The sequence below is a fragment of the Thamnophis sirtalis genome, unplaced genomic scaffold, assembly GCF_051295495.1.
Source record: "Thamnophis sirtalis isolate CommonGarterSnake01/CBP01778 unplaced genomic scaffold, rThaSir2_p1.2 scaffold_2, whole genome shotgun sequence".
Taxonomy (NCBI): Eukaryota; Metazoa; Chordata; class Lepidosauria; order Squamata; family Natricidae; genus Thamnophis; species Thamnophis sirtalis.
The window spans coordinates 5,540,694-5,563,795 of record NW_028261382.1 but is presented as its reverse complement, the minus strand read 5'-3'; the positions used below and the strand labels follow the sequence as shown (position 1 = coordinate 5,563,795).

At 42.7% G+C, this 23,102-nt stretch overlaps 1 protein-coding gene across 4 annotated transcripts in view; it reads right to left on the bottom strand.

Annotated features, from left to right (window-relative positions):
* Nucleotides 1-23,102, bottom strand: part of CELF6 (CUGBP Elav-like family member 6) — a 172,434-nt gene that overhangs the window by 141,401 nt on the left and 7,931 nt on the right. For all 4 annotated transcript variants that reach the window (XM_087704094.1, XM_087704096.1, XM_087704097.1 and 1 more), the window contains exon 2: nt 18,789-18,871. In XM_087704094.1, coding sequence (XP_087560220.1) covers nt 18,789-18,871 — 83 coding nt within the window. The remainder of the gene's footprint in view (nt 1-18,788; nt 18,872-23,102) is intronic.

Below are 23,102 nucleotides of genomic sequence, written 5' to 3'. Positions count from 1 at the left end.
ATGTTTCATCTGTAATTTATGGATCGTTCCCTCATTCCATAAAGAAGCCATCTGTCAGCCTATTGCAAAGAAGTATTTGTAAAAGCTGCCTGTTCTTACCCTCCACCACCCCACGCCAGCCTCTCTCTCATAGCAGCAGTTGCAGCCAGCAGTCCAAGGGTTTTTACCCCGGGGGTAAAAAAACTAGAGAAAATCAGAGAAGAGAAATATCTCAGCCAGGTGAAGATAACCAAGTTTAACCATGGTTGTCTGTTGTGGCCCAGCAGGAGCCGGTGGAGCTGCCACCTGACTCTGACAGCGAGGGGCCCTCTGAGTTGGCTCTGGAGGATGTGGAGGACCCTGGGCAGGGTTCCGACTCTCAGCAGGGCACGGAGAGACTGGTTGGCCACCAGGTGGCGCCTGAGCCTTGGACCAGTGGGGAGGAGACAAGGGAGAGTGATCCAGAAGCCAGCAGTGAGTTGTTCCTGGATGCACGCCATCGAAGAGCTACTAGGCATCAGGAACAATTACACAATTACAGGAGGTAATTGCACTCAGCTCTTAACCCAACCCCTTAACCCAACCTCTTAACCCAACTCCTTAACCCAACCCTTAACGCAACCCCTTAACTCAACCCCTTAACCCAATTCCTTAACCCAACCCTTAATGCAACCCCTTAACTCAACCCCTTAACTCAACCCCTTAACCCAACCTCTTAACCCAACCCCTTAACTCAACCCCTTAACCCAACCCCTTAACCCAACCCCTTAACTCAACCCTTTAATCCAACCCCTTAACCCAACCCCTTAACTCAACCCCTTAACCCAACCCCTTAACTCAACCCCTTAACCCAACCCCTTAATCCAACCCCTTAACTCAACCCCTTAACTCAACCCCTTAATCCAACCCCTTAACCCAACCCCTTAACTCAACCCCCTAACCCAACCTCTTAACCCAACCCCTTAACCCAACCCCTTAACTCAACCCCTTAATCCAACCCCTTAACCCAACCCCTTAACTCAACCCCTTAACCCAACCTCTTAACCCAACCCCTTAACTCAACCCCTTACCCAACCCCTTAACCCAACCCCTTAACTCAACCCCTTAATCCAACCCCTTAACCCAACCCCTTAACTCAACCCCTTAACCCAGCCCATTAACCCAGCCCCTTAACCCAACCCCTTAACTCAACCCTTTAACCACTACCCCACACTTGGTCTCCATCCACCCATGAGGTAGGCAATGTTCTTTTATACATTTCACGCCCAAGCAAAACGCCTCCATCTTCCACTTGGAGCACCAGGTCACTTCTAGACTTTGGTAGGAGTAGACCTCCAAGTTTCTGGCTTGGGTGTGCTTTCTGGAGAAGCCAGTCTCCCCCTCATCTCCGGGGTGTGGAGTAGGCATGCCTGATGCCGAGGGCTGCCCCCGCATGTCGCATGCCACGAGCCTCCGTGTTTCCACAGTAACCGAAGCAGCAAAGCATTAGAGATGCTTGTAATTAGATCTACGGCCACAGCTGTCAATCCTCGTTTAACAGCCTTGCATTTAACTCCTGGCTCCAGTAATTAGGGTTTACTAAACAGAATGTCAGGCAATTAGAACAGCAGGTCAATAGCTTTCCATGTCACCTCTTTGAAGGCAAGATGGGAGCCCTCCTGCAGGAACGCCAGTCCAAGGGCAGAGGATCCTAGGCAACCTAGCAGAGGAAGGGAAAGTGGATACACCACCCCAAGGCTGAACTCATCACTGGTTGGAGCGGAGATGCCACATTTGTCCCCCAAGGCCACAGGGTATTGGATGAATATTGTCCATGCGTTGGCGTATGAGAGAGTCAACAGAGAGACCTTGACCTTCAACAGTTCACTCAGTCACTGTCCAAAGTTACAACGGTGCCAGGAGAACCCAAAGGTGCTTTTTTTCCAAGAGGCCACTGGACTGCCTGGTTTGTCTCGGAAGACGTTTTGCTTCTCATCCAAGAAGCTTCTTCAGACCAGAACTAGAAAGGGAGAGTTCGTGCTACAATTTAAAAGTAGAAAGTTGAGGTTGGGTGTTACTGTCTTATTCTGCTGCACTGAAGGGAGTCAGAAGTCAGTGCCTTTTCGTCCTTTTTCCCTTCTTCTCTGCACTCTTCCTTCCCCTCTCCTTCCTGTTCCTCTTTCTGTTTGTTTCCGTATTTTTGTAGTTTATTTTATATTATAAATAGAAAAAGGAAGGAAGGAAGGAAGGAAGGGAGACAGAAAGAAAGAAAGAAAGAAAGAAAGAAAGGGAGGCAGAGAGAAAGAAAGAAAAAGAAAGAAAGAAAGAAAGAAAGAAAGAAAGAAAGAAAGAAAGAAAGAAAGAAAGACGCTATAATAATACTGACTAAATCAATTAGAACCATTGTAAGAAAAGCAATTTGATAAGAGATGGGAAACATTATGAATTCTTGAAGGCTTTCTACCATGGCTATCATTAGGCAGAGAGAAAGAAAGAAAGAAAGAAAGAAAGAAAGAAAGAAAGAAAGAAAGAAAGAAAGAAAGAAAGAAAGAAAGAAAGGGAGGCAGAGAGAAAGAAAGAAAGAAAGAAAGAAAAAGAAAGAAAGAAAGAAAGAAAGAAAGAAAGAAAGAAAGAAAGAAAGACGCTATAATAATACTGACTAAATCAATTAGAACCATTGTAAGAAAAGCAATTTGATAAGAGATGGGAAACATTATGAATTCTTGAAGGCTTTCTACCATGGCTATCATTAGGCAGAGAAAGAAAGAAAGAAAGAAAGAAAGAAAGAAAGAAAGAAAGAAAGAAAGAAAGAAAGAAAGAAAGAAAGAAAGAAAGGCAGAGAGAAAGAAAGAAAGAAAAAGAAAGAAAGAAAGAAAGAAAGAAAGAAAGAAAGAAAGAAAGACGCTATAATAATACTGACTAAATCAATTAGAACCATTGTAAGAAAAGCAATTTGATAAGAGATGGGAAACATTATGAATTCTTGAAGGCTTTCTACCATGGCTATCATTAGGCAGAGAAAGAAAGAAAGGAAGGAAGGAAGGAAGGAAGGAAGGAAGGAAGGAAGGAAGGAAGGAAGGGAGACAGAAAGAAAGAAAGGAAGGAAGGAAGGAAGGAAGGAAGGAAGGAAGGAAGGAAGGAAGGAAGGAAGGATGAATAATAATAATACTGACTGAATCGACTTACAGGACAGAATCGATTTGACAGGACCATTGTAAGGATGGCAATTTGATCAGCGATGGGAAGCATTATGAAAGACAAGACAGAAAGAAAAGAAAGAAGGAAGGAAGGAAGGAAGGAAGGAAAGAGAGACAGACAATAAAGACAAGAAAGGAAGACAGGAAGGAAAAGGAAAAGAACAGAAACGGGAAGGAAAGAGAAAGATACTGAATGAAATACGGAAGAGAGAATGAAAAAGAGAAAGACAGGAAGGAAGGAAGGAAGGAAGGAAGGAAGGAAGGAAGGAAGGAAGGAAAGAGAGACAGACAATAAAGACAAGAAAGGAAGACAGGAAGGAAAAGGAAAAGAACAGAAATGGGAAGGAAAGAGAAAGATACTGAATGAAATACGGAAAGAGAGAATGAAAAAGAGAAAGACAGGATGGAAGGAAGGAAGGAAGGAAGGAAGGAAGGAAGGAAAGAGAGACAGACAATAAAGACAAGAAAGGAAGACAGGAAGGAAAAGGAAAAGAACAGAAACGGGAAGGAAAGAGAAAGATACTGAACGAAATACGGAAAGAGAGTATGAAAAAGAGAAAGACAGGAAGGAAGGAAGGAAGGAAGGACGGACGGACGGAAGGAAGGAAGGAAGGAAGGAAGGAAGGAAGGAAGGACAGAAGGAAGGAAGGAAGGAAGGAAATGAAGCCTCTTAAGACGATGGTGAGGAATGCTGGGAGTTGTAGTTCAGCCACGCCTGGCCTGTTGACGGTCTGCTTTCTGAATTGTGCAGCCTCCCAGCCTCGATCCTTCTTCTTCTTCTTCTCCCCAATCTTCTTATCTTGTAGATCAAACATTTCTGATAATTGCTCATCCAGCTTTCTATTACACCCCAGTGAACCATCAGAGCACTCTGGGCAAATGCAAGTGTATTTTCCAATCATTGCTTTGCTGCTTTTAAGAACACTAATAAACCATCTGTCAATAAGTCTGAAAAACGGTACACAACACAAGTTGGCTGAATTTATTATTTTTACCCTATTTTTTTTTCCTATCTGGGGACTCCCGGTATTAAAAGCATTAAAACAATAAAACATCAAACAGAAACATCAATTAGACAAGCTACCTCGGCAGCCGAAGACGGTAGCAAGAGAAGCAAACCAACAAGATTTGGTTGATTTCACAAATACAATCATGCTTTAAGAAAAAAAAAAGTATGGGGGAAATTTCCTTGTCATTTCATATGTATAATTTTTATTTATGTACATATTTAATTGACTAATTGACCAAAACTGACACTATTAACCAACGAAAATTGCTTTAAGCAGGGACCCGTCTTTATGTCCTATCCTGGGAATTATAATATAAAGGTAAAGGTTCCCCTCGCACATATGTGCTAATCGTTCCTGACTCTAGGGGGCGGTGCTCATCTCTGTTTCAAAGCCAAAGAGCCAGCGCTGTCCGAAGACTTCTCCGTGGTCATGTGGCCTGCATGACTCAACTCCAAGGCGCATGGAACGCTGTTCTCTTCCCATCAAAGCTGGTCCCTATTTTTCTACTTGCATTTTTCACGTGCTTTCAAACTGCTAGGTTGGCAGAAGCTGGGACAAGTCACGGGAGCTCACTCCATTACACGGCGCTAGGGATTCGAACCACTGAACTGCCGACCTTTCTGATCGACAAGCTCAGCGTCTTAGCCACTGAGCCACTGTGTTCCCTAATTACGGTATAAGCGGGACTTAAAACCTGAAGCCATACGAATCAAAGAAATCTGTCTTATATTAGATCAATCTGTTTTTCCCTCTGCCCAGTTTTATCGACTCTGACTTAACAGCGGCCTTTCAGAGTACCAAGAAACTAGAGATGCTTGTGGATTGAAATGAAGAACATCTGCCTGAAAAACATTTATAAGGGGTCCTTGACTTATGACCACAGTGGGGAACAGAATTTCCATCCTTAAGCAAAGCATTTGTTAAGAGAATCAGGCCTGATTTTATGACCTTTCTTGCCACAGTTGCTAAATGCGTCACTCAGTAATTAAGTGTTTAAAACATATGAAGAACGGTTGCAGGAACTGGGTATGTCTAGTTTAATGAAAAGAAGGACCAGGGGAGACATGATAGCAGCCTTCCAATATCTCAGGCGTTGCCACAAAGAAGAGGGAGTCAAGCTATTCTCCAAAGCCCCTGAGGGCAGAACAAGAAGCAACGGGTGGAAACTCATCAAGGAGAGAAGCAACTTAGAGCTAAGGAGAAATTTCCTGAGAGTAAGAACAATCAGTGGAACAGAAGTTGCCTTCAGAAGTTGTGAATGCCCCAACACTGGAAGTCTTTAAGAAGATGTTGGATAGCCATTTGTCTGAAGTGGTGTAGGGCCTGAGCCAGGGGGTTGGACTAGAAGACCTCCGAGGTCCCTCCGAGGTCCCTTCCGACTCTGTTATTCTGTTAAGTCAATCTGGCTTCCCCCAATGACTTCGCTTATTGGAAGCTGGCAGGGAAGATCACAAATGGTGATCACGTGACCTCAAGATCATACCATTGAGGGAATACTGTAACAGTTGTAAGGGAAAGAGGTGGCCGTGAGTCACTTTTTCCTAGTGTCGTAATTTCAAACAGTTGTTAAACGGTCGTATGAAGCTAGCAGGGTCGAATTGTGGCCCTTGAGAATAATTTGTTCATCTCCATCTAGCCTTCTGACTCCCACCCTCCATCCACCCGCTTATAGAGGGAGAGTAAGACCTGGTTATTCGCATCTTTTTTAAAAGGAAGGAAGGAAGGAAGGAAGGAAGGAAGGAAGGAAGGAAGGAAGGAAGGAAGGAAGGAAGGGACAAGTAGGCAGGGAGAAAAGAAGGAAGAAAAGAAGGGAGAAATGGAGAAAGGGAAAAGACAGGAAGAGGGAGAGTAGAGGGAGAGTAAGACCTGATTATTCGCATCTTTTTTAAGGAAGGAAGGAAGGGAGGGAGGGAGGAAGGGAGGAAGGAAGGAAAGGAAAAGAAAGGTAAAAAGGAAGGAAGGGAAAAGGAAGGGAGGGAGGGAGGAAAGGAAAAGGAAGGGAGGGAGGGAGGGAGGAGAGGGAGGAAGGGTGGAAGAAAAGGAAGGGGACTGAGAGAGGGAAGGAAGGAAGGAAGGAAGGAAGGAAGGAAGAAAGAAAGAAAGAAAGAAAGAAAGAAAGAAAGAAAGAAAGAAAGAAAGAAAGAATTATTTTGGTTGGGGTGAAGTATTAAGAAAAAGATAGAGAGCCCAGAGAAATTGCTGGGAAGAAAAACAATATTCAGCTTCCCATTTTCCCTCTCCTCCTCATTTTTGAGCTTTGAAAAACTGGCATTTCACTTATCTCTGATCTTTTCTATTTTGGCTGCCTACCACTCTCGGGTTCATGCTCCTTAAAATTCAGCCGCGAAGGACCAAAGCGTGGCAATATCATTTCTCAAAATTTAGGGGCAAAAGGACAAGTTAGATCGTTCTCTTAAGCTTCTGGTAGGCTTAAGGAGCGGGGGTTTTTTTCCCCCCTCTTTTAAAAAGGCCCTCGGTGTAGTTAAAGAAGAGTCAACAATTCTCATCCGCCACTAATATTATCGTGTCACTGTTTTAATCCCTGCAGTCCAAAGCTGCAGAAATGCAGTAATTAAAACACGGGTGGCCAAAAGGCTTTGAACACGGCTGGTCTAAGACGCCTGCCAATTATTAGAGAGTCTGTTCTCAATCTTGAACTTCGGGCCTTGAAAAACTCGGATCTCCGAAGAGCAGATTGATGGTTTGGGTGGGTGACCTGCTCCTTTGTCTTCAGGAAGTTCAGAGAGAGAGAAAAGGATGCTTTGCAATGCAAGAAATCTACGCTTTTAAAGTCAGCCACTAAAGAGATTTCAGGAAATTGTTATGCCTACACAATATATATATGCTGTATGCACAATGTATGCAATATATATACATTCTATGCACAATATATATGCAATATATATGCAGTATACAATATATGCAATTTATGCATATGCAATATATATGCAATATATATATGCAATATATATATGCAATATATATGCAATGTATATGCAATATATATATGCAATATATATATGAAATATAAATGCAATATATATGCAATATATATACAATATATATATACAATATATATGCAATATATATGCAACATGTATGCAATATGTATGCAATATATATACAATATATATACAATATATATGCTATATATATATGCTATATATATATGAAATATAAATGCAATATATATGCAACATGTATGCAACATGTATGCAATATGTATGCAATATATATACAATATATATACAATATATATATGCAATATATATATGCAATATATATGCAATATACAATATGTGCAATTTATGCAATTTATGCAATATATATGCAATATATATATAGAATATATGTGCAATTTATGCAAAATTATATGTATATGCAATACATATACAATACATATGCAGTTTATATGCAATATATATGCAATATACAATTTATGCGATTTTTGCACCATACACACACACACACACACACACACAAACAGTATATGCAATATACAAGATATGGAATTTATGCACTATATATGAACTGCTCATATAAGCTGGGACAAGTAATGGGAGCTCACTCCGTTATGTAGCGTTAGGGATTCGAACCGCCGACCTGCTGACCTTTCTGATTGACCAGCTCAGCGTCTTAACCACTGAGCCACCGCATCCCTAAATAATAAATAATAAATACATGGAGTTAAAAGTTCCCGTTCCTAGCCTCCAAGTTCTGATATCTCCAGAGAAGCTGTTTCATTTTATAAAATTTACCTCATTTTTTTTTTAGCCCTCTGAGGATTCAGATAACAACAGAATAACAGATTGGGAAGGGACCTTGGAGGTCTTCTAGTCCAACCCCCTGCTCGAGCAGGAAGCCCTCTACCATTTCACACAAAATGAAATCTCCACGGTTGAAGGCACCCACCACTTCTAGTGGCAAGCTGTTCCACCGGTGAAATGTCCTCACCGCTGGGAAATTCCTCCTTAGTTCTAGGTGGCTTCAATCCTCGATGGATGCTGCCAGCGAGGCTGAAGTGGAAAAAGTCCAGCAAAGGCCATTCCCCCAACCTTTCTCTTGATTGGATAAAACGGATGCATCTTTAATTGTGAGGAAGTGGTCTGGCTCTCGTTAAACCTTTCTAATACACGGTGGGCTATTTTATGGGAATGCGTATCTGCCTGGAAACACCCTTGACTGCTAATCGCCGTTACCATACTGCCAGGTTAAAAAGATAATAAATCTAAACTCAACAGATGATGTAATTGGAGTAGCAGAGGAAGAAACACTGGCGCTCGTGCGGTTTTTTCCCCCCCCTCACAACCTTTTCCAAAAGCGCTTTGGCGTTGCCTCCTTCCTAAGGCCCGAAGGAAGAGAGCGGCTTGCTTTCAAGCCGCCCAGCTGTGCTTTGGAATCCTAAGCGAGGATTCGAACTCGGCACCTCCTGCTTCGGGTTTCTCTGACCGCCAAAAGACCACCACCGGCTCTCAATGTTGTTGGTGCAAGGGGCTAAAAAGGAAAGGGAAGGTCTTTTGTTGTCCCGTTGGGGAGGAATTTGGAAGGAGGAGGAGGAGGAGAAGGTCGTCTGTTACATCGAGTAATTGCTGAGGCCTAAATGATCCCTCTAGTATCAAAGTCCGTGAAAAAGAAAAAAAGAGAGAAATAGAAAAGGCAATAGGGAGAAAAGAACAAGAAACAACAGAAAATTCTATCTATCTATCTATCTATCTATCTATCTATCTATCTATCTATCTATCTATCTATCACTATCTATCTATCCATCCATCCATCCATCCATCCATCCATCCACCCACCCACCCACCCACCCACCTACCTACCTACCTACCTACCTACCTATCATCTGTCTGTCTGTCTGTCTGTCTGTCTGTCTATCTATCTATCTATCTATCTATCTATCTATCTATCTATCTATCTACCTACCTACCTATCATCTGTCTGTCTGTCTATCTATCTATCTATTTATCTACATACATACATACATACATACATACATACATACATACCTATCATCTGTCTGTCTGTTTGTTTGTCTGTCTGTCTGTCTATTTACCTATCTATCTATTTATCTATCTATCCTCTGTCTATATCATATCAATCTATCTATCGACCGTGTTTCCCTGAAAATAACACCTACCTGGATAATAAGCCCACATGTGCTAAAATAAGCCCTCCCCAAAAATATTGCAACATAGCAGCAGCCATGAGGTGACTACGCTCGCCACCTCCTGCACCTCAAAAATAATAAGACCTCCTTGAAAATAAGGCCAAGTGCTTATTTCGGGGGGGGGGGGCAAAAGCAAATAAGACCCTGCCTTATTTTCAGGGAAACATGCTCTCGCTCTCTCTCGCTCTCTCTCAATCCTTTCAATCTCTCTATCTTCCAATCTTCTTCTTGCCCGTTATGAAAACAATCCTATCAAAACTTTCTCTCTAAGATTCTATTGTATTTCCCTTTTTTCTTTAAACTGTTCTTTCTACTCATCAAAGCCACAAGTTATAAAATCATTTTTATTTCTATTTTATTCCTAAAGCAGAAAGGCCATCCTGGGCTTCCCGTCATTGATGAATATCAATAACGGCTTGGAATACGTTTGAAATGTTTATTTCCCAGGTACATCATAATCCCCCCCCCCCCAATATAAGACATTTCAAAGATGTTGGTAATTTCAGGACGGGCTCCGAAATCTGTTTTTAAACTATGTTTCCCACCCCCATCCCCCTGCATGTTGGAAATTTTAGGTCACTCATCCTTGCAAAGTAATTTTCCTGCTGAAAAAGGCTTTTCCTGTGAAATTTTCATCCTCACTTTGTATCTCTGGTGTGCGTGTAACAGAGAAAGGTGTGTGTGCGTGTGTGTGTGTGTGTGTGTGTGTGAGAGAGAGAGAGAGAGAGAGAGAGAGAGAGAGAGAGAGAGAGAGAGAGAGAGAGAGAGAGAGAGAGAGAGAGAGAGATGAATACCCTGGTACGTCAATTAGAAATAGCAAAAAAAGTAAATCATAGGCATTTTATTTTATTTTATTGTTTTGATGTCCCTGACTGATTCACTCAGATCTTCCGAATAATCAAAACGCAGAAATTTATATGAAAATTGCTTTGATTAGGGAAGTCGCCCACTAATTTTGCACATTGGTTTTTAAAAAGCCGAAGGCCATTGCAATAATTAAGGTAGACAAATATGTACTCTCACCCAATAGAGATTAAATACTGCAGCAGGTGCGATGTGGGTATGAAGGAATTACCTTTTAAAAATGAAAGGAAACAAAAAAAAAACAAGAAGGATATTAACATTGGTTTTCCAGATACTATCCTCCTCCTTCTTGATTTCCTACTTTTCTACCTGCAGGGATCCAGGAACGATATTCAGGCCTATTTCTCCCACCAGTAGTCCTCGAGTTACGACCACAATGGTGCCCAACATTTATGCTGCTAAGTGAAACCTTGGTTAAGGGAGCCTTGCCCCATTTTATGCCCTTTCTTCCAATGGCTGTTAGGTGAATCACTGCAGTTATTACGTTAGTGAGACGGTTGTTAAGTGAACCTGGTTTACCCATTGACTTTGCTGGTGAGAAGATTGCCAAAGGGCCTAGGGACACCGTAACCATCATAAATGTGAGACAGTTGCCAATTGTCTGGATTTTGATCCCGTGAGACCACGGAGATGCTGCCGTGGTTATAAGTGGGCATGGACACCGTCACCAGCTCTTCTTAGCAATAGCAATAGCAGTTAGACTTATATACCGCTTCCTAGGGCTTTCAGCCCTCTCTAAGCGGTTTACAGAGTCAGCATATCGCCCCCAACAAGAATCCGGGTCCTCAATTTACCCACCTCGGAAGGATGGAAGGCTGAGTCAACCCTGAGCCGGTGAGATTTGAACAGCCGAACTGCAGAACTGCAGTCAGCTGAAGTAGCCTGCACCACCTCGGCTCCACCTCTTCTTGTTGCTTGGCTGGTCTGGGCAGGTGGCAGAGCATCGGAAAACAGCTGAAAAACAACCCCCAAAAGAGCCAAAAACAGCCCATTTTTCAGGTCTTTTTCTTGGCCAAAAACAGCCGGATAAACAGCCTGAAAACGCCCCTGAAAAACACCCTGGAAAACGGTGAAAAAACTGGCCAAAAATAGGCATGTGGGCACCAAACACTTGGTCCTTGGATTTCTGGTACTTCAGCGCACGCAAAAAACTGCTCGCCAGGGTGCACATTCACCAGTGATGGGTTCCGGATCCCATCGCAACCAGTACGCTGCGACGAGGTCGGGCGTCCCCCTTGGCATGTGCATCCCACCGCCCTGCGACGCCCCAGCTGCTAGGTGGAGATTGCAAAGGGGTTGTACGCTTTGTGTGCGGGCGCCATTGGCCTGTTTCCCTCAAAAAGCTGTAAGGAACGCGGGTGGGCGGATGGGCCCCACGAGCCACCGTTCCGGTACAACGGCTGCTGCTCCCAGCGGCAACCGGTATGTCCGTACTGGGCTGTACCCGCCACTGGTGTGCACATGCACGCAAGTTCCAGTTGGTCGCTCTTTGTGCCCAAAAGGTTTGCCGTGGTTCCACCACAAATGCGCAAACGACAAAAGCGCGCTGACAAAACCACGCCGACGAATGAGCGCTTAAGCGCGCCGACAACAGCATGCCAACAGAAGCGCGATGTAACCCTAACCCTAAACCTAACCCTAAACCTAACCCTAAACCTAACCCTAAACCTAACCCTAAACCTAACCCTAAACCTAACCCTAAACCTAACCCTAAACCTAACCCTAAACCTAACCCTAAACCTAACCCTAAACCTAACCCTAAACCTAACCCTAAACCTAACCCTAAACCTAACCCTAAACCTAACCCTAAACCTAACCCTAAACCTAACCCTAAACCTAACCCTAAACCTAACCCTAAACCTAACCCTAAACCTAACCCTAAACCTAACCCTAAACCTAACCCTAAACCTTACCTTAACTTAAATTGCACTTCTGTCGGCGCGCTTTTGTCGGCGCGCTGTTGTCGGCACGCTTTTGACATCGCGGTTTTAGCGCCACGGTTTTGTCAGCGCGCTTCTGTCGTTCGCACATTTGTTGGGTCAGGGTTTGCCATCACTGAATTAGAACTACCACCAATCTATTGGGGGGCAACCGATGCTTTCTAAAACGATGCATTTGAACCCCCAAAACTCCCCGGATGCTTTCTCAAGACGAGGGTACAGTGGGATGGCATGGGGAGGCACGTTTCAGATGGCACATAATTGGCAGCCTCCCAAGTAACCGTCCAAACGACAGCAGGCTGGTGAAAATCCGGGCGAACGCGGTTGTTTACCAACTCCGATCCCAATTATAGTAAGGGAGTCCAATTAAAAATAAATCTAGGTAGAACGACATCCGTATTCCGGGCCCAGGGAAACTCATCCGTTGGGTTTTGGGAGCGATTTGGTTACATAATCTAGACCTTCAAACCCTCCCGCAATCCCCCCCCCCGGGGTGATTGAATTCGAGTCTCTTTTGTGAGGTTTGTGTTGTAACCGCCAGTGTGAGTCAGCTCGGAGGGCTTCAGCGGCAACTGGCTGGCTAAGAAACCCCCAGGACGAAGCTTTCGAAATAGGGGGAAATTCCTCCCCCAGGGAAACCGTGTCCCACTGAATTAAGAGAGGCGGTTGGGCTGCAGGGGGAGGTTGGGGGGGAGTGCTTGTGAAGCAAATGGCACGAAACAATTGTCTATGGTGTGCTTGTGATGAAAAAAACAACAATCCCCAAACTTTGGTTTGGATCATTAGATAGATCCGTTGTTACAAGGTAAAGGTAAAGGTTCCCCTCGCACATATGTGCTAGTTGTTCCCGACTCTAGGGGGCAGTGCTCATCTCCGTTTCAAAGCCAAAGAGCCAGGCATTGTCCGAAGACATCTCTATGGTCATGTGGCTGGCATGACTAAACCCCGAATTCACTCCGTTACGCGGCGCTAGGGATTCGAACCGCCGAACTGCCGACCTTTCTGATCGACAAGCTCCGTGTCCCTGTTGCTAATATATATTCATGTGTAAAAATAAAACGTTGAGGCTCTAGTCTAACGTTGCCATCTTCTACTTTTCCTCTTTTACTTTTTGATATTTCCTTTCCCTTTCCCTTTTTCCTTCCCCTAATTTCCCATTATTTTTATTGACCTTTGTATTTTATATTTTGATTAACTGATAAAAATTTTGAAACAAATCTATAGGTGTGTGTATCGATCATGCAGATGTATATGCGTGTATTTTTAACTGCAGTTGTTTTTTACTTTTAGCTTGTAAATCATAATCTTATTTTGTGCGTGAGTTTGTGGGAGCAGAGCTTACGATGTGTATATGTCTCTATGTGAATATATATATTCACAAAGACACACACACACACATATATATACATATGTATATATATATATATAAAAGTAACAGTAAAAAATCAAAATTAAAAATGTGCGCATACACAGGTATCATACACACACCCACACCTGCTCCATATAATATATACAGGTACTGTGTACATATGCATGCTTATATTTTTCAGAGGTCCGATATTGTTCTATGTACAATCCTTGTTTTATTGATTGCATGTAATATTCTAATTTTCTGAGATGGTGGATTTGGGGTTTTCATGAGCTGTACGCCATAATCATCACAATTATGACAAATCACGGCTTGAACTATCTTGCTTTGCATGTAATGAGTCTTATCCTCATATATTAGTGTCACCTTTTAAGTTGCATTACTGAAATAAACGAACTTTTGCACGATAGTCTAATTTTTTGAGTTTCACCTGTAGGTGTGTATATAATGCCTCTGTGCACATGTACATTTTTAATTTTTAGTTTTAGTTTTAACTCGTACATTTTAACCTTATTTAAAATGTTGTTTTTAACCGTGCTTTTAATCATGTTTTGATATTATTCTTCATTAAATTATCTGGTTTGTAAACCATTCAGAGCCATTTCAGGGAGATGGCTGGTGTAGAGATTGGATAAATAACATATGTGTGTGTATTTATTCATGTCATTTCATTAAACCAATGCATATATCGACCCATCATAAACGTATGATGGTCCCTGAGAGTTCATTTATACTGAAACAGATTTGGGATAGGTGAGGCTCTGAAGGACAGATCCCACCCAAGATTAAGAAAACATGTGTCCTGAAGGTTCCCCCATTTCCCCCTCCAAATGCCTGCCTGCCTGCCTGCCTAGATGGATGGATGGATGGATGGATGGATGGATGGATGGATGGATGGATGGATGGATGATAGGTAGGTAGGTAGGTAGGTAGGTAGGTAGGTAGGTAGGTAGGTAGGTTGGTAGATACATACATACATACATACATACATACATACATACATACATGCATACGTGGGTGTGTGGATGGATGGATGGATGGATGGATGGATGGATGGATGAATGGATGGATGGATGGATGGATAAATAGGTAGGTAGGTAGGTAGGTAGGTAGGTAGGTAGGTAGGTAGGTAGGTAGATACATACATACATACATACATACATACATACATACATACATACATACGTGGGTGTGTGGATGGATGAATGGATGGATGGATAAATAGATAGGGAGGGAGGGAGGGAGGGAGGGAGGTGGTAGGTAGGTGGATAGATAGGTAAGTAGGTAGGTAGGTAGGTAGGTAGGTAGGTAGGTAGGTAGATAGATAGATAGATAGATAGATAGATAGATAGATAGATAGATAGATAGATAGATGGATGATAGATAGATAGATAGATAGATAGATAGATAGATAGATAGATAGATAGATAGATAGATAGATGATAGGTAGGTAGGTAGGTAGGTAGGTAGGTAGGTAGATAGATAGATAGATAGATAGATAGATAGATAGATAGATAGATAGATGATAGATAGATAGATAGATAGATAGATAGATAGATAGATAGATAGATAGATAGATAGATGATAGATGATAGGTAGGTAGGTAGGTAGGTAGGTAGGTAGGTAGGTAGGTAGGTAGATAGATAGATAGATGGATGATAGATAGATAGATAGATAGATAGATAGATGATAGATAGATAGATAGATAGATAGATAGATAGATAGATAGATAGATAGATAGATAGATGATAGATAGGTAGGTAGGTAGATAGATAGATGATAGATAGATAGATAGATAGATAGATGATAGGTAGGTAGGTAGGTAGGTAGGTAGGTAGATACAGACATACATACATACATACATACATACATACATACATACATACATACATACGTGGGTGTGTGGATGGATGGATGGATGGATGGATGGATAAATAGATAGGTAGGTAGGTAGGTAGGTAGGTAGGTAGGTAGGTGGTAGGTAGGTAGGTAGGTAGGTAGGTAGGTAGGTGGTAGGTAGGTAGGTAGGTAGGTAGGTGGATAGATAGATAGATAGATAGATAGATAGATAGATAGATAGATAGATAGATAGATAGATAGATAGATAGATAGATAGATGATAGATAGATAGATGATGGATGATAGATAGATAGATAGATAGATAGATAGATAGATAGATAGATAGATAGATAGATAGATAGATAGATAGATAGATAGATAGATGATAGCAACCAAAATGTTACCACCCCAGAGTAATTTTAGTTGTCTTGAACTGGTCAACAGATGCTTGAACGGTTTAAACAACAAGAGAACGTAATATTTTAGACGCATGCCAGAAACGCTGCCCTTAGACACAAACTCTTCTTTCAATGCTTCCAACAGACCCCCAAATCTGGCCGATCATCCGTACAGCCTCCAGTTTTCTTAATCTATTAGACGCTACCTTCCGGGCTTATGCGAAGATTCAACGCTCGGCACTACGGAACACGTTTTCAAATCGATCTGATGCAGTTCAGAAGAAGCAGGTTGGGTACATTTCAGGAAGCCGAGTCAAGCGGAATCGAACCAGCCCCCGATCCGTTCGGAAAATGGATCCACACATTCCCATGTCATCAAATCTGCGTCTCCTTAACAAGCCGATGGAACCGTGTCTGAGAATCAAGATAGGACCTTGGTTTTTTTCCCCCCCAGCCACTACTAGCATAGGCGATCCTCGATTTACGACTACGTTAGGAACTAGATCCCCTGCAGCTCAGCAAAGCAGTCGTTGAATGAGACATCACGGCACCGCATCTAATTTTTACCACCTCTTTGATGCAGTCGTTAAGCGAATCATACAGCCGTTAAGCAAATCCGTTTTTCCCCATGGACTGGGCTTGTGAGTCCATGGGGGAAACCATCACATGACTTTTGGGGATGCTGCAATTGTGATAAATATTTGCTTGTTGGTCAAACATCCAATTTTGATCACGGGACTGTCAGGACACTAACTGAAAGGACCAGTCATAAGATTGTTTTTCCCAGCACTGTCCTAACTTTGAACAGTAGTTATGTGAAGGTAAAAAGTTCCCATTGCACACATGTGCTAGGCGTTCCCAGCTCTAGGGGGCGGTGCTCATCTCTGTTTCAAAGCTGAAGAGCCAGCACTGTCCAAAGACATCTCCATGGTCATGTGGCCGGCATGACTCAACACCGAAGGCGCACGGAATGGTGTTCCCTCCCCACCAAAGGTGGCTCCTATTTTTCTACTTGCATTTTTTTACGTGCTTTTGAACTGCTAGGTTGGCAGAAGCTGGGACAAGTCACGGGAGCTCACTCCGTTATGCAGCGCTAGGGATTCGAACCGTCGAACTGCTGACCTTTCTGATCAACAATCTCAACGTCTTAGCCACTACTCTTAGCCCTACTCTTCTTTTACACAAGTGGAAAGACGTGCTCATTTTGGGGAAGCAGAATAACAGAGTTGGAAGGGAAGCTGGGACAAGTAACGGGAGCTCACCGTTACGCGGCACCAGGGATTCGAACCGCCGAACTGCCGACCTTTCTGATCGACAAGCGTCTTAGCCATTGAGCCACTGCGTCCCCTAGTTATAAGAACGGTCGTAAGTGGAGGAGAGCTGTGAAGGAGAGCTGTGGTGTCAACTCCAGCTAATTTCTTTTCATTCTCCTCCACCACCAACACCACCGCACTTCCCCGCTCCTTGCTGGGAGCTATTTGGCTTTAGGCAAACAAAGCAGGAACAATTAAAAGACAGAGCGACCTACGGAAAGTTTGGATATGCTCCCGGAGGGGTTTCCGTTCCATGCCAAACAACAAGCGCGAATGTAACCTTTGAAACGTAGAATATTGCAAAAGAAAACTGGGTCTCCAAATCCATGAGACGAAAGAGCCACCATCTTATCCCTGCTCCAGAATTATAACATACCATCCAATTTTCTTGCCCATGCCACCTGCTAGCCACAAGGTGCCAAAAACCCCAGGGGGGGGGGAGATAAGGATATAAATGGCAAACAAGGATTTGCACGACACGATGAACCAGGTCTAGTGAAAAATCCAGTGGCTTTATTCCCACCACATGCTAAGCTTGGTTAGGGGTTTCGGTTTTTTTTAGGAAGGATTAAACAGGTCCACCTGTCCAGTTTTGGTGCCCAGGAATTGTTCAGAACCTTTAAATGGATTCATTCGGTTACCAACTTTGTGCAAACACAGCTCAACGGAAAGAGACAATATTTATTTCTCAAAATCGCCGCAAGATGTTTGTTGTCTTTCTTACCCCCTCCTTTTTTTTTAAATCTTCATTGCAAGATTTATCCAAAGTTTACAGAAAGAGTTTGCGTATACGGAAGACGAATTTCCAATAACCGAGCAAAGATGAAAACATTGGGGTGGGGGTAAAGTAAATGCCGTATTTTCCAAAGTATCAAATGCAATTTTCCACCCCCGAAAGTGGGTGAAAATGTCTGTGAGTCTTATACAATGAATGTTGCCGAAGCCACGCCCACACGTCGGCCCCCACACTTTGGCCTCTGCCTCCCAGCAATTTGCCGCCTTGCAGCAAACAGCAAACAGCCTGGTCGGCTTCAGCACAACCTGATTAGCACGAGCAGCTGATTGGCGCTTGGATCACCCTCCCAAAGATCAGCTGTTTCAGGCTGCAGGGATTGCCATCACCTATTGCCGCATTCGTGCACCCCATTTTCAGCCTCTGTATCTTATTTTTGGCCTCCGTGTGCCCCATTTATGGCCTCTGCACACCCTGCTTTCTGCCCATTCTGATCCCCACAGCCCGGCTGAAAATGGGGTGCAAGGAGGCTGAAAACGGGATGCAGAGTCCAAAAATAGGGTTTGCGGAAGTGGCAATAGGCAGTCCCTGCAGCCTGAAACAGCTGATTGTGGGGAGGATGATCCAACTGACAATCAGCTGCTTGTGCTAATCAGGCTGTTGTGAAGCTGAAACTGGCTGTTTGCTGTTTGCTGCAAGGAGGCAAATTGTTGGGAGGCAGATGCAGATTTTTGTTCTCTTGTTTTCCTCCCCAAAAGCTAGGTGCATCTTATACTTTGGAGCATCTTATACTCTGAAAAATACGGTATTTTCAAGGATGCAAGACAACCAGTTGAGAATTCCAAGGAACTTGGAGGACGCCAACTAGAATAAGACGGGTCTAGAACGGCTATCTAGATCAGATCTCGCTGTTTGGAACCCAAATGTCTTTGCAAATGTCTACGGAGAGCTCTTCCCCAGAAGATGGACCCCAATCAGAGAAGGAACCGTCACTTACCCCAGGCAGTGTCTTCTGTTCATGGAGGGCACTCTGAGCTTTTAGCGCTGAGTCCCGGGCACAGTATGTAAGAAAGGCACAACCTGGAAAGAAGGAAAGAGGAATGAAAAGGGGCATATAAAATAGAATAGAATAACAGAGTCGGAAGGAACCTTGGAGGTCTTCTAGTCCAACTCCTTGCTTAGGCAGGAAAACCCTACACCACTTCAGACAAATGGTTATCCAACCTCTTCTTTGAAACGTCCATTGTTGGAGAATCCACAACTTCTGGAGGCAAGTTGTTCCACAGATTAATTGTTCTTACTGTCAGGAAATTTCTCCTTAGCTCTAAGTTGCTTCTCTCCTTGATTAGTTTCCACCCATTGTTTCTTGTCCTGCCTTCAGGTGCTTTGGAGAATAGCTTGACTCCCTCTTCTTTGTGACAGTCCCTGAGATATTGGAAGACTCCTATCATGTCTCCCCATAGTCCTTCTTTTCATTAAACTAGACATACCCAGTTCCTGCAACCGTTCTTCATATGTTTTAGCCTCCAGTCCCCTAATCCTCTTTGTTGCTCTTCTCTGCACTCTTTCCTAGGATCTCCACATCTTTTCTACATCGTGGTGACCAAAACTGAATGCAGTATTCCAAGTGTGGAATATAGACGTAGGGAACAGCTTTGGGAGCCCATCTCTGTCTGGACAACCTACAAATTAAAGTGGAAAAACCAAGAGAAACCAAACCCAATTAGAACTCCACAATAGCTTTGCATGGAGACCTCCTAAATTTAATCCCCAGCACCACCAGACAGCGATGGAAAATCTCTGCCTTAAATTCTGAGCAAGTGTTGCGTCTCCAAACCACGCTGCTCTTCGTGAATGGAAGGTCCAATTTGGTCCACGGAGATTTCTATTCCAAGACAACTAGACACAAGGAGACATTTTTTCCCCGAATGCCATCACTCTGCTAAACAAATAATTCCCTCACCACTGTCAAACTATTCACTAAGGCTGCATTACTATTAATCTTCTCATCGTTCCTATCACCCATCTCCTCTCACTTATGACTGCAGGACTGTAACTTTGCTGCTTGTATCCTTATAATTTATATTGATATCGATTGTTTCCTGATAGCTTATTTGTACCCTACGATGATAATTAAGTGATGTACCTTATGATTCTTGACGAATGTATCTTGTCTTTTTATGCACACCGAGATCATCTGCACCAAAGACAAATTCCTTGTGTGTCCAATCACACTTGGCCAATAAAGAATTCTATTCTATTCTATTCTATTCTATTCTATTCTATTCTACTCTACTCTACTCTACCCTACTCTACTCCATTCCATTCCATTCCACTCCACTCTACTTTATTCTAGATTTCTATTCTATTCTATTCTACATTCTATTGATATTGATTGTTTCCTGATTGCTAATTTGTACCCTATGACTATAATTGTGTTGTACCTAATGATCCTCGATGAATATATCTTGTCTATTTATGTACCCTGAGAGCATCTGCACCAAAGACAAATTCCTTGTATGTCCCATCACACTTGACCAATAAAGAATTCTATTCTATTCTATTCTATTCTATTCTATTCTATTCTATTCTACTCTACTCTACTCTACTCTACTCTATTCCATTCCACTCCACTCTACTCTATTCTACTCTACTTTATTCTAGATTTCTATTCTATTCTACATTCTATTGATATTGATTGTTTCCTGATTGCTAATTTGTACCCTATGACTATAATTGTGTTGTACCTAATGATCCTCGATGAATATATCTTGTCTTTTTATGTACCCTGAGAGCATCTGCACCAAAGACAAATTCCTTGTGTGACCAATCACACTTGGCCAATGAAGAATTCTACTCTACTCTACTCTACTCTACTCTACTCTACTCTACTCTACTCTACTCTACTCCATTCCATTCTATTTTATTCTATTCTATTCTAAATCATTACTTTATTCAGAATGACAGAAGCTATTATTCAGTAACCTAAAGGGAGGAGACTATTACTTTCTCTTTAGGGAAATGTCTAAAGACTTTGCATGACAAAGGCCCAGATTCAGTCTTGGGCAGTGGGCAGGGGAAACAGCTACCAATAGATACTTTGGGGGAAAATATCTCCTGCTGGGGAGTTGAGCACAATTTGGTAGCAGGTCAACGTGTAACCCAGTGAGAATTTGATTTCACACAGTTGGTATGGATTAGCAGGGCTTGGCTAATTGGCATCAGCAGGAAGACGCCAACACACTTGGGATGAGTGCAAAAAATAATAATAAAAATCATCCCGATTAGCACACCAGACGTGCGCAAAGTCCACATCAGGCTATTGTCACTGGGGGCTAATATTGTGAGCTTCTGGACTTTAGATGCAAAAGATTCTATGGCCTGACCTAATCGTAGTACACAAAAGTGTCTGCTACAGCATCCTTCCTCGTCAACAACTACTTCAACCTCAATAATACACGGGCAAACCTAGATTTTATGATGAAGGACGTTTAAACAATTATAGTCAAATGAAAATGGAGGTAGGATGATGGTCACGTGTATAAAAATACCTGATTTAAAATACTTGAGTTAGTAGGAATTTTGTGACGACAGTGGAAGAGAAGCACGAAAGCTTTTTGTAACCAACTAATAGGCTTTCCACAGTGTGTAAAGAAGGAGAGTTCTTTGTGTTGTGTTTGTTATGAAAATTTAAAATGAAAAAAAAAACCTTTAAAAAATAATAATAATACACGGGCAAACGATTGATACAAACTCAAGGTAAACCGCTCCAAACTCGATTGCAGAAATTACGACTTCAGCAACAGAGTGGTCAACGCCTGGAATGCTCTACTCGACTCTGTTGTTACAGCCTCAAACCCCCACAGCTTCAACCTCAAACTGTCCACCGTGGACCTCACCCCATTCCTAAGAGGTCCGTAAAGGGGGCGTGCATAAGCCCACCAGCGTGCCTCCCGTCCCTGTCGCACTGTCCCCATTTATTTGTATTCGTTTCGTGTATTCATGTCCATGTTTATACTTATATGTTTCTATGTGATGTTCATACTTACACTTGTTTTCTTATACAGGCTTGATGAACCGAAATAAAGAAATGAAAATAAATGAATGAATGAATGAATGAATAGAAAAGGATCCCGGGAAAGATTTGCTGACACTTTGAAGGGACAATATTGGTTGAGCTGAGATAGGGAAGCCAAACAGAAGTCAGACAAAATGACCAAGAGATATCAAAGGACAGCACAAGGTTCTTTCCCTGTCACTCATCTATCTTGTCTCAGGAAACGATGGCACTTTAAGGTGTTCTCTTAAAGAAGTTTGGAACGAAGTTAAAAAAAAGAGAGAGAGAGAGAGAGAGAGAGAGAGAGAGAGTAGACCTTTCCTGAATGCAAATCTGAAGCCTTCTTCTTGGGTGGAAGAAACAGAATTTTTTGGAGCACCATCTCAAATACATTTTAGATCGGATCACGGGGTGAAGGAAAAGTAAGATATTTTTTTTCATTGCTTTGAATCTTCAAATAATCCATAATTGGTCATACTCATTAAAAGATAAAGGTTCCACTCGCACATATGTGCTAGTCGTTCCCGACTCTAGGGGGCGGTGCTCATCTCCGTTTCAAAGCTGAAGACCCAGCTGAAGATGTCTCTGTGGTCATGTGGCCGGCATGACTCAACACCGAAGGCGCACGGAATGCTGTTTCCTTCCCACCAAAGGTGGTCCCTATTTTTCTACTTGCATTTGTTACGTGCTTTCAAACTGCTAGGTTGGCAGAAGCTGGGACAAGTCACGGGAGCTCACTCCATTATGTGGTGCTAGGGATTCAAACAGCTGAACTGCTGACTTTTCTGATCAACAAACTCAGAGTCTTAGCCACCATGAGCCACTGAGCCACCATGTCCCACCATATATATGTCCCAAATATTTGAGTTCAACATTCTTGATGATAGTTGGTATAGCTAGCAAAGTCCATTTTTAGGCCAATCAGAATTGGCTCTAAACATTGAATGAAGAAAATGGGTTTATGGTTCGTTTATTGCTGGATTTTGGTGTTCCTGAATAAGAAATCCTTGGCTATCTGAGTTTATTAAAGGTAAAGACTTGCACATATGTGCTAGCCGTTCCCGACTCTAGGGGCCAGTGCTCATCTCCGTTTCTAAGCCGAAGAGCCAGGGTTGTCCGGAGATGTCTCCATGGTCATGTGGCCGGCAGGATTAAACACCCAAGGCGCACAGAACGCTGTTCCCTTCCCACCAAAGGGGGTCCCTATTTTTCTACTTGTATTTTTTTACATGCTTTCAACTGCACTCCTCCAGA